A 16,896-nucleotide genomic window follows, 5' to 3' on the forward strand; every position below is an offset into this window, starting at 1 on the left:
GTTGCAGAATAGTTGGCATCCTCCATGCAAACTACAGGTGACCGTGACAATCTGTGTACAAAGCAATAAGAGGTGCAGCACCTCTTTGTGACCAATTTTACCCAGGGACCACTCACCAAGCAGTCAGGGAATAAACAGTTTTTACCAGATATACAGGTTTTACTCACCAACCAGTCTCTAGAATTGAGGACTTAACTTTTTGGGATAACAAATTTATTGTCATGATCCTGGGTCATTTGACCCAGCGTTTTGAGTTTTAATATAATTTGATGTTTATGGTTTATGTTTAAGTTCTTTAGGTTATCTAAGTTCATTTCGATTATGCCTAGCTTGCCATTATGGTTCGTTGTTTTCACTTGGAGTCACAGTGGATCCCGCCAGACTCCAGCTTTTGGAATAGCAGGACAAAGATGGAAAAAAGCTTTTGCTTTCCTGCTGCTCAACTTTTGCAATTAGCCAGCAAAATGCCAGAGGTCATGATTTCCAACATCAACAGTCTGAACTTCTTAAACAAGTTCTCCATGTGTTGAAGGTCTTGGAACCCCAACCTTCCAGTAATCGTGTCTGCGCCCAAACCAACTAAAAATAACCAGAAAAAAATCACAAAGAAAGACAAACGTAACTGTTTCAACTGCACAGCAGAACAACAATTAAATGTGGACTATTAACCTTTAGCTCGCTCACCTCTAAGTCCCTGTCAGTATATGATTTAATAATTGATCAAAATATTGATTTATATTGCCTCACAGAAACCTGGCTGCAGCAGGATGAGTACTTTAGTTTAAATGAATCACACCCCTGAGTCATATTACTTGTCAGAATCCCCGAAGCACAGGCTCAGGAGGAGTGGCAGCAATGTTTCACTCTGGATTATCAATCAACCAAAGACCCAGACAGAGTTTGAATTCATTTGAAACTCTGACTCTGAGCCTCGTACACCTTAACGGGAAAACACAAGAAGCTGGCACTTATTTAGAGTTTCTACTGAATAGCTGAGACTTTTGATCTGACTTAGAGCTCAGTTCTGATAACAATTATTAAAGTGTGATTTTAACATTTATGTAGACGTTGGAAATGACAACATCAACATTGCATTTAATGTTTTATTTAATGTTTTTAGTAGACCCAAATATTAAATTTAACAAAATTGAACTCAAAATAGTTTTATCACAGTTTGGATCCTCTTTTGTCTGACCATTTTTCATAACACTAAAATTTACGATAATGAATTACACAGCGCTGGATGAAAAATTTCTTTACAGTAGATTTCTTTCTGGTTACTGTGTCTCCTCTGTAAAAGAAAGCAACAAATCGATAACACCTGACTTCCTGGTATAACTTCCAAATGTGCACTTGTAAAGCAGATAACTAGCGAGCTGGAGAGCAAACCACATTGCACTAATGTGGAAGATCTTCATTTTAGCCAGGAAAATATATTTTATCTTTAAAGCTAGGACATCTTACTATTCAGCACTGATCAAGTAAGACAGGAACAACCACAGGCTCCGTCTATTTCCACAGAAAGCTTAGAATGATCAGGCAGGCATACTTTTGGTTTCTAGAGTTTATAAAAGTAGAATGGGAGACAGATCCTTCAGCTTTCTTCCTGTTAAAAGGGAGTGTTTCCCCCCGTGCTTCCTGGTAGGGTCTTTAACTTACATTCTGAGGTGGTGCTTGTTGTAATTTGGTGCTACATAATTAAACCTGAATCAAATGCAGTCATTGTCTCTCCAACACAATAAATAGATATTTTACAGATAATGCCACTGATTTTTTTCCTTCACTTTTTGTTGATAGTTTAAGTTCATTTTAGCGGGTTTTAAACTTGCTAATTCTATAGAAACCACATTTAGTTTAAAAAGTTTAAAGATTACAATCCTTGTTTTTTTTTTCTCTCCAGAACTCTTCATCCAGGTTCAGAGCATTGTTTGAACAAATGATGAAGTAATATTTAATCCACAAGGCGCAATCTTCTTTCATATTTTTCCCATGTGCTCTGCACTGACTCCACAGTTCCAGCTTTAATGTGACAACTCTTCACTTTAACCTCCTTTGTTTGCTTTTCCAGTGAGCCTCGTCATCTCTCCCAGCTGTGCAGATTGCAAGAACACCATCTTGAGTAAGACTTATGCGATAAACAAAAGAGGAAGATAAGCAGAAGGTTTTAAAGTGTCAATCAGAGTGAAAACTCTCAGCGTCATCCCTCTCTGGGGGGTCTCTTTAGATGTCCCCGTCTTTATATTTCACTCATGCCACACTGCCATTTGCATCTCAGGCATGAACATGGATCAATCATTGTAGGGAGAGAAGCAGTGGAGCGAACGAATGAGGAAAGGTTTTAAAAATGTCCCAGTGATTGGCTGCCTTGTCTGCCGCAATATTTCACGCCGGGTTCGGCAATCAGACGAAATCAGCTGAAAGGAGACTGCTTTTTGTTCCCGGCGACACGCGTTCGGGTAGCAGGCTGCTATGTGTTTTGCACTGCAGGCTCTATTGTCAGATTCAAAAATCAATTAAACTGATCTTAGTTAATAAAGGTGGCAACACTAAAAACACACAGCTCAGCCGCCTGGTGACACACGCTATCATTACTTCAGTGATGCCTGTTGCTCAGCTGCCTGTCAGGCTGAATTCCCCCAAACACAGTGTGTGTGTGTGTGAGGCCTTGCCCCACTTATCTCATCCATCAGAGAATTTCACTACTCCACCTGTCAGTCAGCAATCCCTCACTGTCAGGCAGAGTAGGGGGAAGTAACAGCCTGATCATCTATCGTGTTGTTTTTATATATATATATATATATATATATATATATATATATATATATATATATATATATATATATATATATATAATTTATTTGTGTGTGTGTGTGTGTGTGTGTGTGTGTGTGTGTGTGCGCGCACGTGTGTGTGTGTGTGGGGGGCATCCGTCAGGCAGTTAGTGACACTGTTGATGTCTCAGTTGGTGTCAGCAGCTCCACTTTTCATCCTAAATGTGTCTGCAGTGGGGGCTGCAAGCCTTTCCAAGGCCATCACGCTTTGATCTTTAAGCAGTTTAAAAGAGCCCTAGTGGTGACATCATCGCTCCAGTTAATGTCTCTAAACCTCTCTGAGCAGCGATCATCTCAAACAAATACACTAACGTCACGCATTTTGATCAAATCTAAGAGATTTTATTAATAAGCCCAAACCATACTGTGGTGTCTGCTTTCACATGCTCTTTTCTTTGAGCAGTTTCTAAAACATCACCTCCGAGGAGGATAGAGCTGTTTTTTTTAGAGTGCAGGAAAATAAGCCAACACCTTAATAGAGGTTTATCTAACCAGACATGCTAATATTTGTTTCCCATGATTTCCATTTAAAGCGACAGGAGTGGTGTGTAAACAGCTGGTGTCCCTGAAGGGGATGAAGTCGAAGGGGGATGGGGGGGGGGGGGGGGGGGGGGTGGAAAATACACACAAAACAGCCATCATCTTAATAAATGTTTACAGCAATGTTTGGATCTGGCTAAGCATTTGCACATCTCAGGACAAACTGATCAAAAATGAAACCACCAGCTTCCACCAAGATTTAGAACTGAGAATGTAACTGATGGCTTCATGAAGTCTTCAAGACGTTATTCATGCTTACCATAGTTTATACAAGTAACCAATATGGAGATTTGCCCATCTCTCAACAGGCTTCTGCAGGGGTGTTTCTTTGGAGGTTAACTTGGAAATTAGCATTGCCCCAGTTCCCTTGGCTGAACATCAGTTGGGTTTTTCCATAATGTTTGTGGATTATTGCAGAAAATAAAATTAGAAAATACAATTTCTGATGCTTAAATGTTCTGTTCAGAAAGATCATGTCTACAAATTAAAGCAGTGTAGATGTAGATATAGATCTGAAGCTTAAGAAATAAACACTAATGTTAGGTTATGAATCTTTGTGGTTCCAAGCCACAACTAATCTCAAATGTTTAGCCAACAGAGTGTTATGGCAGTACATAAAATAACCACATTTATTTTATGTGAACATTTTCCACTTCTGAGTGAGAAACAGTGTGCATTTGAATAAAGGAGAAGTGTCCAGTGATTTTTGCCACTCACAGTTAAAACACATAGAATGGGAGGGAGAGCCTTCAGTGTTCAGGCCCCTCTTCTGTGGAACCAGCTTCCAGTTTGGATTCGGGAGACAGACACTATCTCTACTTTTAAGATTAGGCTTAAAACTTTCCTTTTTGCTAAAGCATATAGTTAGGGCTGGACCAGGTGACCCTGAATCCTCCCTTAGTTATGCTGCAATAGACGTAGGCTGCCGGGGGATTCCCATGATGCATTGAGTTTTTCCTTTCCAGTCACCTTTCTCACTCACTATGTATTAATAGACCTCTCTGCACTGAATCATATCTGTTATTAACCTCTGTCTCTCTTCCACAGCATGTCTTTTATCCTGTCTTCCTTCTCTCACCCCAACCGGTCGCAGCAGATGGCCGCCCCTCCCTGAGCCTGGTTCTGCTGGAGGTTTCTTCCTGTTAAAAGGGAGTTTTTCCTTCCCACTGTCGCCAAAATGCTTGCTCATAGGGGGTCATATGATTGTTGGGTTTGTCTCTGTATCTATGAAGCGCCTTGAGGCGACTTTTGTTGTGATTTGGCGCTATATAAATAAAATTGAATTGAAATGAATTGAATAGTTTGGGTTAAGATTATGAAGCTTATGGTTGAGTTTTAAACATAGACTGTATATAAAAGATGGACTCAGCAGAATCCATATTTAGTGATTTTGTTCATTTCTGATTTTAATACACTTTACATCATTTTAAATTCAATAAATTTTGTATTAATCTTTATTATTATTATTATTATTATTATTATTATTTTATGTATATATAGTACAAATGTAACATTCATTTAATTTTTTGTAACATTTGTTTACATTTTTGGTACAAAGTTAGATTATAACAAAAAATGTAACATTTTTTTGTTACATTTACATTGTAACAATTTTTGTTAGTTTGTTAGTTTGTTACGAAAAATGTTACAAACTAACTTTGTTACGAAAAATGTAAACAAATATTCCAAAAAATTCAATGAATGTTACATGTGTACTATATGTACATAAAAAAAACTGTTTTTTGTAAACTGACCATGAATAACTTGACCTTATATAATATTATACTAAGTATTTTTCAAATTATGTTGGCAGCTCTTTCTTCTGATAATACTTCCTTTAAAGAAATAACACATTTTGGGTTGGAAGAAAGGCAGATGTGAAATGTAAAAGTGAACTCATAGTTTAAGTATCATGTTATTTACAGTCCTCATATATCAGCATCATTTCCTATATGTCCTTTCTAAATACAAACAAAGGCAGTAGAATTTTAAGCATACTTTTAAAGAAAAAAGAAATTTTATTTAAACTTAAAGAGGTCAGAGGTAGAAAGTAAAATGATATTTAGAATCCTCATATATAATTTGCTATATGTATATATGCTGAAAATCCAAACAATGGCAGTAACAAACATAACTTTAATAAAGAGCTCTATATATCATTACATAGAGCTATATAATTTTGAACTTCAGATCACTCTATTGACCTTGAAAGCGAGGTCAGAGGTCAAATGTGGTTTGACATTTTAAATCTTTATATGGTACTTTCTATATGCTGCCAACACATAGCACACTTGTAAGAGTCATAATTTCTAATTTATAAGCGTTTTGTCGATTTTCAGCCAATAAATCATTAAGTTGACCTTAAAGATCTTGGTGGATATAAACCAAATTTTAATGTATTTTTAACATGACCTCCCTCTGCACCCCGACAAAGTTTTATCAGAAACTTTAGTTCCATTCAAAACTTTTCCAATGATCGTGTTTGCACGCACGCACAAAAACGCTACTAAAAAGATAATGTTCTCAGTCAATGTTATATGGATTAAAATGGCTACTGCAGGTATTTAAGACTGAGCTATCAAATATTTTACATTCTGCTAAATCAGTAATGTAACATATTCTGTAAAATTATATTTTTGTAGTGACTTACCTGTGACAACCTGTGGCCTTCATCGATGACCCTGATTAAGGTCACAAGCCGAAGCCGTTGGTCAGTCAATAAAGTTGTTCCTCTTCCCTTAAGTGTTGCTGGAGTTCCTGCATTGTTACCTGTGACAACCACATGTTGACCAAAACACCAAACACAAAAGTGCTTATTAATGAGCTGAGAAAAAAATATAGTATCAAATAGAAAAACAATGAAGTGTGAAAATAGAACCTTGTCTTGTCCTGTCCCCTGTCAGTCTTCCATCAGGTTTATCCGTGATGTGAATTTGCAAATAAAATGGCAAAAACTAAAGATTTCAATGGCTTGTAGTAAAGCTAGCTTCTTCCCCAGACAACAGCCATTTGTGATTCCAAAAGGTAGTAATTTAAAAGCTGGATGCAAACAGGCGATAGGAGACATTTGATGGGATACAAAAGTGACGCTTTTGTATCCCATCAAATGTCTCCTATCACACCAAACAGAAAGTGATCTTTTCACTTGCAAGTGAAAAGATCACTTTCTGTTTGGTGTGTTTTCACTATTTTCATAGGACTGCTCAGCATGTTGCCCTAGATGGAACCCCACTGTCGTTTATTTTATTTGCTTTTTTTCTTTGTACCAGGCTGTAGACATTGCCACTTCCATCATGGCATCATTTTTCAGCCCCTAAGGTTGCCACTTTTTCAAAGCTTAAAGCTGAGCTGGTTTGACACGATGATGTCACCAACAATGTTTGTAGTCTGAAATACATCATAGTTTACTGACATATTAAAAGTAGATTGAGAAGAGGAAACAAGAAATGCAAAATACTAACTAATTTCTGGGATTTAAGACTCATTCCTGTAGTATTTTATTACCACAATACCAGCTTTGTGCCCTTCAAAATAAAAGCATGTAAGCTACAGAAGTGATAGTTTTTTGCTCAGTATTATACAGAGAAAATCTCTTCTGCAAAAAGATATTTTCAAATGTAGCGAGGGTACATGTCATGGGTACGTGTCATCTGGTCATTATATAGTCTGTGAATGTCAAAGACACCCATGATCCTAATTTCGATATATGGTTAAGAAAATGTCAAAAACAAATTTAAAAATGCCAGTACCAATATCTGTGTCCAAGTTCATGACTGATATTATTTATTCAAATATATTCTGAATATGAAAATAAGAATTATTGATCAATTCAGCACACCAAAATAGAAAACAAAATATGACTAATGTGGTAAAATGCAAAGAACTCACTGTAACCTTTCTGGATAATTACAGCTTCAGTGGTTTGCAGTAGAAAACGCCAGAGAGCAGACTTCCTGTGTCCAAGCTCACTGACTAAAAATGTCTCCAAGCCACAGCAGAGCAAAGGACATTTAGAGAGGCACCTGGAACCCGAGGGACACATTGTAGAGAGGCTGCTTTATAGGCTACAGTGCAATGCAATGCATTCAGGCAGGCGACGGTTTTTGAGACCAGTGTGAAACAAAACGTATGCAGAAATATTTCAGAGCTGTGGTGAAAAATTGAACCGGAAACGCCAAAAGGAGACAGATGACAGTTCCACCTACGTTTGCCGTGAAACAACTCAACACAAATTCCATCTGCTTCTTCCTTAGATTTACATTCTCCTCTCACCCTTCTGCATCTGCATTTTGAAATGTGCTTGTCCTCACCAGGATTCGCTCGGTCACAGATACTCAGACAAACCAAACTTTTTGTCAAACAGTATTTATTGATGTCAGTGAGAGGAGAACAGAACAGATTCAGTAATGACATGAGACATCCATGTGTATCTTTCACGTGTGGTGATTAGTTACTTTGTAAGACGCTGGACACTATTCAAAGCACCACAGATTTCCTTGTCACAGTGAATGTCTTCCATGTCTTTAAGCTCTGGCAGTTTCCACTGACTGAAGAGTTAAATGTACTGCAGTCCCATTTTAAGGATTAATATTTTTTTTCAAGACTATCTTAAAACAATGCTCATATGAATAAAGAAATTACTTTAATATTTCCTCCTGTCCCAGCTAAACATTATTGGATACATCCGTGGCAGCATTCCATAGCCACACAATCGCAACATCTCCTCCAAAATTTGCACTCTTTTAGTACCACACTTCATTCGTCTGTCTCTTTAACATCTTTCTGTGCTACTCTTGAATGGAAAATTAAAGCACAAACAGGTATACGACTCCTGAACATGACATTTTGCTTTACACTTTGTATTTAGTTCCTCCATTATTTACACTGAAACCACATTTGAAAGCCAATGTTAACGCGATGGTTTAATACACCAAGAAAAAAAAAGTTTTGTCATGGATATTGATGCCTTATTATTGTTTAAAGATGGATATGAAAAAAATATACACCTTACTTTTAAGTTGCTGCTCCAATTACCCATGCATACTGGTGGTGATGTGCTTGATTGTTAGCAATGGGGGAAAAGAAATAAGGACAGAAGTAAATAACAGTGTGTCAGTATGATCCCAAGCACCTGGTTTGGTGGAACCGTTTTTGTCACTTTAGAAACTTGTAGAAACTACTCACAAGCCCTTAGACCTACATGAACAGAAGTATGGGTAAAGTCAAAGGAGCTTGCAAAGAAAAGCGTCTGGACTTCTTTAAGTTGCTTGAAGACGTTTCACCTCTCATCCGAGAAGCTTCTTCAGTTCTAAGGTCAAATGGTGGAGAGTCCCAGATATTTGACCTTAGAACTGAAGAAGCTTCTCGGATGAGAGGTGAAACGTCTTCAAGCAACTTAAAGAAGTCCAGACGCTTTTCTTTGCAAGCTCCTTTGACTACGATGACCTGGATGACTGAGAACCTTCACAGACACAAGTATGGGTAAACTGTTTTATCTGGTGGGCTAGCTACAGTTATGCTAGCTAGCCAGGGATGTGTTAGCATAACTCAGTCAAAAAATCTTTATATTTCATCTGGGCCCTTTGCCTTTTATGGACGTAATATTCTTTTGTGGTTATGCATAATTTTATTCAACAAAGAATTTTAATGAATTTGGGGAAAGTATATTTATAAACTTCTGAGCGTGCTAACTGATAGCTATAGCTAGCTAGCGGGAAAGCTCAGTCAATAAAATAACTTTTTTGTTGTAAGTGTGCTAAACTTGTTCAAGTGAGCCAAAATTTACACTTTGGACTTCAGATTACTCTAAATGCTTTATTTCTGCCAGTTTGCTCTATTCTTGGATTGGTATGATATACTACAGAAAGGATGTTCCTAATATGACCATCACAGGCACACAAACCAGAAGAAAGGTGTCTTAAGGGGAGTTGGAAAGTAGGTAAAGTGATTTTTTTTTCAAACAGAGGATAAACTGAGAGGCTGCATTAAGGCCCAATATTTGATAAATAAGAATTGGTTTTAACTGTGACTCATGCAAATCTACTCTACTTGAATGCAAGACTAAAATATGGAACTGGAAATTAACATGAGATATCCCCTTTAACTTTCCACAAACTATGATTTTTGACTTTTGCTCATAATCTATTAGAGGAAGTTAAATATAGCTGGACAGTACAATAAAACGACAACAGCTTCCTTCTTTTCCCCCTCCAGCTCCCTGAAAGGTCAGAACTCACTGAATGGATTGATTTTGCCATGAATGTTTTCACTGCTGCTATTGACAGGCCACAAGGGCAAACATTACTGGCTAATTTATACTCTGAAAACTGCTTATCCGACCTTCAGTTTACATCTTGATTTCTTCATATTGTCTTCGAAATACTGCATACTTTTAACACACATGTGGCTTCAGAAGACCCTCTCAGCCTGTAAGCATCCAGTTGTTAGCTTTACGTCTTCAGACCTGTTGCCTCCATAGCATTTCAGAAAGGAGCTCAGGTAATATTTTCTCCCAGGGATGCTCTAAATTATCTGGAGCATTTGTTTCTTTACACTAAGGTATCACACACGCACTAATGACAGCAACCTCCAGGTGAACTTAAGTTCAAATAAATATACAAAAAGGATCTTTGACTGAAGTAACAGAACAACAAGTTGCAGATAAAGCCACTAATGTTGCACCTATTCAAAAGAACAGAAACCAAGTTGATCATATTCTTTACTGTAAACTATATTCAGTGACTGTCCAAGGATGTGCTGCAGCGTGATTAGTCTGGGTATAAGATAAAGCCAGAGAAGGTGCTGTATTTGTTATTATTTCCTCCATGAGCTTTGCCGCCGTCGAGCTTGACGTAGATCTCATCTCCAGAGTCCAAATGCAGTACAGCACTGTTGCTGGCGTAGTCATAGTTCTGGTCTGCATCCTGAGCTATGGCACTGGCTCGAACCTGGTTAAAGAGAAAGAGAGAGAAAGAGTTCCTGTAACGAACACTGAAATAGGACTAAGCAGAAAAGTTCACATATACCTGAGAGGCAAAGGGAAGCAGCAGTGGTGCGTAAAATGGATAGATTCCAACTTTTAGCTACCAAGTGTGAGGTTAAGGGGACGTCAGGTTAAAAAAAACGTGGAGGAAAATAGAATAGAGCAAAATTTGGCCCTAAGTCTGAACTGAACCCTGAACTAATGATGTCAACCCTCCTGTCTGACCCCACATCCAACTGAAGCTGTCTCATCTAAATTGGATTTACGCATGAGCGCTACCGTCAAACAGAGCGCACAGACAGGCTTATAGAGAACTAGAAATACCGCTGGTGTTATGCTAAAAACAATAAAGATATATCTGCTTCCACAATTCGTTTGGAGTCCTCTACCTCCGTGTGCGCTTTTGGTGCGTAAAATATGTATTTCGGCACGAGGAAAAAAGCCATTTTATGTATATCTACATAAACTTGAATAGTTATGAATTTACTTTATTAACTGTTAGTGCTCCCGCTTTTCCCGTCTGAAGCTACCCTCCTACCTGCCCGTTCTTGCACAGGTCGGCCCACATGCTCGTCCCGTCTCCTCCTCGCATCAGCACATGATAAGTGAAGAAATAGATCCCGGACACATGGCAGGTGAACTTCCCGGTGCTCGGATCGTAATGGTTCCCCAAGTTTGTAATCACGTCGTCAAACTTTAACACCTCATATCCTTCGTGCGGATTTTTCAGACCGACGTAGAAAGCGATCCTGAAACCGCTCGCAGTGGCGTTGGCTACCTCTGTCTCGCCGTTGTCACCCCCCGCACCTCCGGTCAGCGCAGGGAAGGATAGTTTTACGTCGCCGCGCTCTCCCGGTGGGCCCCTGGGGCCAGGGGGTCCCGGTTCGCCCGGTGGGCCCCTGGGTCCAGGTTTACCCGGTCGCCCTGGCTCCCCGCGGCTCCCTTGCGCCATCGGCGGCAGCGGAGCCGCCCCGTTCAGGTTCTGGATCACCTCCATGGCCGTGGCGCCTCCCGGTTTGGGACTGTACGGGTCGCAAACCATCCGACAAGTGCCCATCATCTCATAGTAATGAGCGGTGGTTTTAGAGGTGCGGATCAGCAGTAATGGGACAGCGATGGCGAGAACTAACAAAACCATCGCGACGGCGGTCACCAGAAACACCACGGACCACTTCCTCCGCGCCGTTCGGGGACCAATGGAAGATAAAAAACCCGAGGAGCGGCTCTGGGGAGGAATCGTGACAGAGGACAGAGTGGGGGTCCAAGAAGAGAAAAACCAAAACAGGTGAAGTTCAGTAAGTGCGCGTAACTCGCTCCTGCTTTTCTAATTGGAGTCTTCTAGCCCGTGGGCAGCGGATATGACCGGAGAGAGGGTGCGCGTCTTGTCTGGCTGGCTGGGTGCGCGCGGACAGATGCCTCCAGCTGTCAGAGTTAGAAAGGATGAGACCGGAAGACAGAGGATGTGGCCTTCAAATTAAAACTCTTTTCTACTGACCGATGAACGAGTAATATCGAGATTAGAGAAGAAAACTGAGCGATGCAAACGATGTTTACAGCGCTTAGTGATGCGAGTGAGAACCACGAGGCTGCACTGCGCCGTTAAGACGCATCAAGAAGTTAAGGCGCGCAACTCACTGAAGGTCACGTGGTGTGTAATTGTACTTAAATAAAGTTCAGAGGTGATTACTTTCAGTGGTCGAAATAAATATTTGCTGGAGCGTTACTTTTAACTTTGCAGATGTATTACACTAAATGTCGAATACAGCAGGTACAGTAGGGTCAAAGCACCACGAGGCCACTGTTGTACTGATTTGACGCCACGTATATGATAGATAAATCTGAACTGAATCTAATCGGTAAATAATCCATGTTAATAAGCCACCGAGCAGTAATTCACTTAGTTAAATTAGTGTCAGCTCTACCAGAATGAGGTCCTTACACACTGAATATTACCCTGGGAAAATGAAATGCATTACTTGGACTTTTAACAGAGTGTTTCCGTACAGTACTCTCCTGTTTTGTTTTTTTTTGTTTGGTTTTTTTAACAAAAGTAACATCGTGTTATCTCCATTACTTTATCTTTATATTACACTGCTACCTCAGCTACAGTACAGAGGGGTGTGCTGTAATTGTTACTTCACTTCACTACTTGTTTTCTTCAAAGGCTAAGAAGTTTTACATATGACATGATCCCAACGACACAATGAAAACATCTGTCTGTCAATGTTTTTTTTTTAAAAAAGGTTGTGGCAAACATAAGAAAGGACCTGAGTCATTGCATCATTGGAAATATGACTATAAAATGTGTTAAATAATATGCACTAGAAGCTCTTTTGCCAATTATTGATCTAAAGCACTAAAGCTCAAAGTGATTTGGTCCATTTTTTTGCCTATTCCCAGAGTTATGTATTATAACACTTTATAATATGGCCTCTTGACTGAGGGTGTAATTTCTCTCAGTTTTAGTATTTATATGAATTTACAGTATAATTATATTAACCTACAAATACTTAAACGTAGGGTAACAAGTCAGGTCTATACAGGAAACAAAGAAATAATTACAATGTAAGTCAATTCAAGCAGTTTAAAAGCATTTTTAAGTAACGCGTCAGTAATTTTAGGTAATCAATGAGTCATTTTAAGTATTGCATAACATCAGTTATTTTAAAGGAAAGGAGATAAAATGATTGTGTAAGTAAATAATAACAGTCGTGATCACAAATAAAATATGATCAAATAAAAGTTGAATATGAGAACATCTGTCATACACTTCAACATAATAAATATTAAAGAAAGATGTAAAGAAGAAAGCTCAATCCACAACATAATATAGCCTGAGCCCCAAAAAGTACAGCATACTTACCATGTAAGACGGGGAAATTTCATTTAATTCATTATTTTAAGGCATTTTACTGAAATCAAACCCCTTAGAACTTAGATCTAAAATGCTTCTTTTAGACTTTTTGAACCCCTTCTATCAGCAAAGAAATGAAAACTTCATGTCTAGTGATAGTCATGTTTACAGCAGAAGGAGGTCTTAATAGTCAGTTTTGATTCTCTTCATTTTTTTTAACTTTCAAATAATAATATCACCAACATCGGATACAGTTTAAAAGAGCTTTCATTTCTGCAGGTGTAACAGGAAATGCTCTATTTAGTTTTCAGTGACCTGACAAAAAGGACCAGCCATATAAAGTTGCACAGATGTTATTCAAAATGTCAACGACTGGCAGTGTTTGCATCTCGCAGTCTTGTAGCGGACTGCTTCAATCCATGCGTACATACACCGCCTTAAAAAGCCACATGACTGCATATTTGTTTACAAATTTTCTTTATGTAGGTGGAATAAATTACAGGGGAAAATGTATTCATTCATTCCCTTGATGGAAATGAGGATTTCTAAAATAGATTTATTCTTCTGTTGAGACAAATTAGTGGAAAGTTTGGGGGCTTGAATTGTCTTCTATGAGCTTTTAAAAATGTTTTGTTTTTTTACTCGCTTTGGCTTCATGCAGTCTGTCTGCACAGATGCTGGATTTTGCACTAATCATCATAAATACATGAAGTAGTTAATTACTCTGTAGTTAAATGCATTAAAGACGCAGGTTACTTCTTATTTATTTATATATTTGTTGTTGTTGTTTTGTTTTTTTTAGACTAAAGTCAAATTTAATGAAGAGCAGCTAAACTCATGACCAAATATTTGACTCAGACCACGAGGAGATCTTTCAAAGTCACATCAGATGGCTGAGGGCAGGTTTGCAATGGTGACGTCATGTGACTGACATCATGGTTGCATCGGTCACTTTACACACACACACACACACACACACACACACACACACACACACACACACACACACACACACACACACACACGGGAAGTGGAGCACAGAAAGCAGAGTGGTGCGGGGTGGTGGTAGGGGGGTCAGCTAATATATGCAGGATGGACCAGAGATGTCTAACTGCTGTCGACACCTTCAGCAATAAGCTCCCCGTGGCTGCAGGGACACATTTGATGTCTTGCTTCACATCGAGCACCACGGGCCTTGAATTTAGATTTAGATTGTCTGGCAAATTAAAATTCTTGACGTGCATGGGCAATCATTACTCTATTGCATACAGATTTGTCTTAAATGCCTCAACAGCCTCTCTTAATATCTCCCCGCTGAGGCTGCTGGCCTCCGCTTACTATGTGCTTTATGAGCTCGTCAGTGGAAATAAGACTAATAAGACAAACTGGTTGTTTGTTAAGACTTGCAAGCTTTTGAGAGACTCAATAAAGAGGACCCATGCTCACTGAAAATAAAAAGCATCTATTGATTTCCTTTTCAAGCTCAGGCCCTGGAACACTTCAAAACAGCAGGTCAGCGGAGCTAAGCACCTGGAATTGGAGCACGGGCCTCTCATCCACGACAGAGGCTTTAAAGCTCAAGGCAATGTGGAGAAATCTTCAGAGGCTGAAGACGAGGCTTAGCCGAAGCCCTTGTGCTGCCTCCCCCTCCAAGCAATTCCAGCTTGTGCTCAGCTCAGCTCTGACTACCCCGAACATTGGTCCGGCTTGGTTTTTCTTATCTGCAGGTGAAATCATAAATGAAATTGCGGTTAAAATTTGTGGACGTGACTGTCCTGGCAAAGCTGACAAATTTGTGTTTTCCTCTAACTGAAAGGAAACAGGAAGTAATTAATAACAAAAGAAAACTCTTATATTAAGTATGCATGAAGGGGCACAGAGCACAATGTGATCCCCGACTGCAGAAATGACCTTTACCCAGGATTAGTACAGTGAACTGTATCCTCAGGCCATGGTGAGCCATGCAGGACACACTGTCCACATTAGGCACTGCGGCTTCTGAGAATATACTGCCCTGAAGCGCTGCCATGCTTCTAATCATGTTAGAGCACAGCTGTGTCGCGCACATGAGCCATACATTGAGACAAAGGAGGGGACGCATTATTAGGTTCCTGTCTAAATTGGGTGTAATCAGGGAAGACAGTAAACCAATATAATATCGTACAGAAATTTCAACAAAGCAAAACGTGTGGTAACTCTGAGAGATCAGCTTAGATAATGAAACACACGCAAATAAAGAAGTAATCTTCTCATAACTGGAAATGCATCTATGACATCTCCAGAGATCTGTTCAGGGTTAGACTGACATCTACGTCTCTACATGGAATATTCACCTAGTTGTCATACTCAAATGGAAATCTTATAAATGAGGAATATGAATGACAAAATATGTGTAAGATAGAAAGAGCTGACTTGTAGGTTCTGACATCTTTGTTTACCGTGTATACAATTTACCATAAGTTAAAAAAAAAACCACATGTAAATACACAAGTATTAACAGCATAATTTTATATCTTATTTTTAAATCAGTTCAGCACAGGTTTTAATACTTTTAATTTGGTCTCTATTTTCCTACAAAGGAAATTCTATACTTAATAATTTTGTTGAATTGCTAAACCTCTACAAAACTGTAGAACACGGTGTTTAAAATCTGTTTTATTTTTGATCATAGACTGTATATAAAAGATGGAAACAACTAAATAAAGTCCTGACTTCTTTCTAAGGGCCAGCAGGTGATGACTCCCGTGGTTTCAAAGGGAAATCTGTGTACAGAGTGCTGTAGGAATAAGTCCGAAAACCTGGAAAGGAGTTTTTTTTTGAAGAAGCGCAAACTTTATTGCTCTTTATTGTTTTTTTGTTTTTTTTACTTGTTTGCTTGTTTGTTTTGGGGGGTTGGGGTGGCGGTGGTTGTACCACAAAGCAACATATGTGTCAGATGATTCCATTAAAAATACAGAAGGAACCAGCAGCACAAACAATGTCTAAAGATTCATTTCAGAGCCTAATTAATAGACGTCCAGCGAGCTAACAGCCATTCCACCTGTCACTCCTGCCGCTATCTTAAAGTCTCATCATAAGTTAATGGCTTTGTTACTAAAAATATATTTTTAAAAAATCTGAATCAACTGGGCTTCTAAACACATCTCACACAAGCTTCCTAAGTCTGTCGCTGGGTAAGTTGGGCATTTTAACATGGGGGTCTGTTTGACTCACCTTTGTAGCCTGCCTCCAGTGGCCATCAGAGGAACTACAGTGTTTGGCATTTTATTTTCCAGCTTGGTCTTATTAGTGATTCACATAAACTAACTCCCTTGAATTATAATGACATTGTTATGTACTGAACAGTGTTGGTTAAGTCACATGAAAATAGTGTTTAGTTACTAATTACAGATTACTTCTCCAAGAAAGTAATCCCATTGCTTTACTGACTACTTATTTTCAAAAGTAACTCGTTACATTATTAGTTAGTTACTTTTTAAAAACATGATACACAACCTGAATACGTAATAAAGCAATAGACCAACCAAATTCCGTTTTTCTTCCATAATCCATCATATAAAATTGAATCAAATGAAAAATTGTCTTTTTAAAACTTGTTTTATTAGTTTTAATCTTTTAACTTCATGCACATTGCACAAAGCAAAAATTTAATTATATTCAACAGTCTTTGACTTAACATTTAAACGTGG

At 38.8% G+C, this 16,896-nt stretch overlaps 1 protein-coding gene across 1 annotated transcript; it reads right to left on the reverse strand.

Annotated features, from left to right (window-relative positions):
* Positions 1–9,491: 9,491 nt before the first annotated feature.
* On the reverse strand, positions 9,492–11,742 carry LOC146642489 (complement C1q-like protein 2). Its single transcript, XM_085399115.1, has 2 exons — positions 10,892–11,742; positions 9,492–10,318 (listed from the first exon to the last, which is right to left on the reverse strand). Exons 1-2 carry the CDS (start codon positions 11,489–11,491, stop codon positions 10,139–10,141), a joined length of 780 nt encoding a protein of 259 aa, XP_085255241.1. The 5' UTR covers positions 11,492–11,742; the 3' UTR covers positions 9,492–10,138.
* Between the last annotated feature and the right edge of the window lie 5,154 nt (positions 11,743–16,896).

This window comes from Rhamphochromis longiceps, linkage group LG23 (assembly GCF_057381845.1).
Source record: "Rhamphochromis longiceps isolate RC_006_pf linkage group LG23, R_longiceps_female_GT1.1, whole genome shotgun sequence".
Classification (NCBI taxonomy): domain Eukaryota; kingdom Metazoa; phylum Chordata; class Actinopteri; order Cichliformes; family Cichlidae; genus Rhamphochromis; species Rhamphochromis longiceps.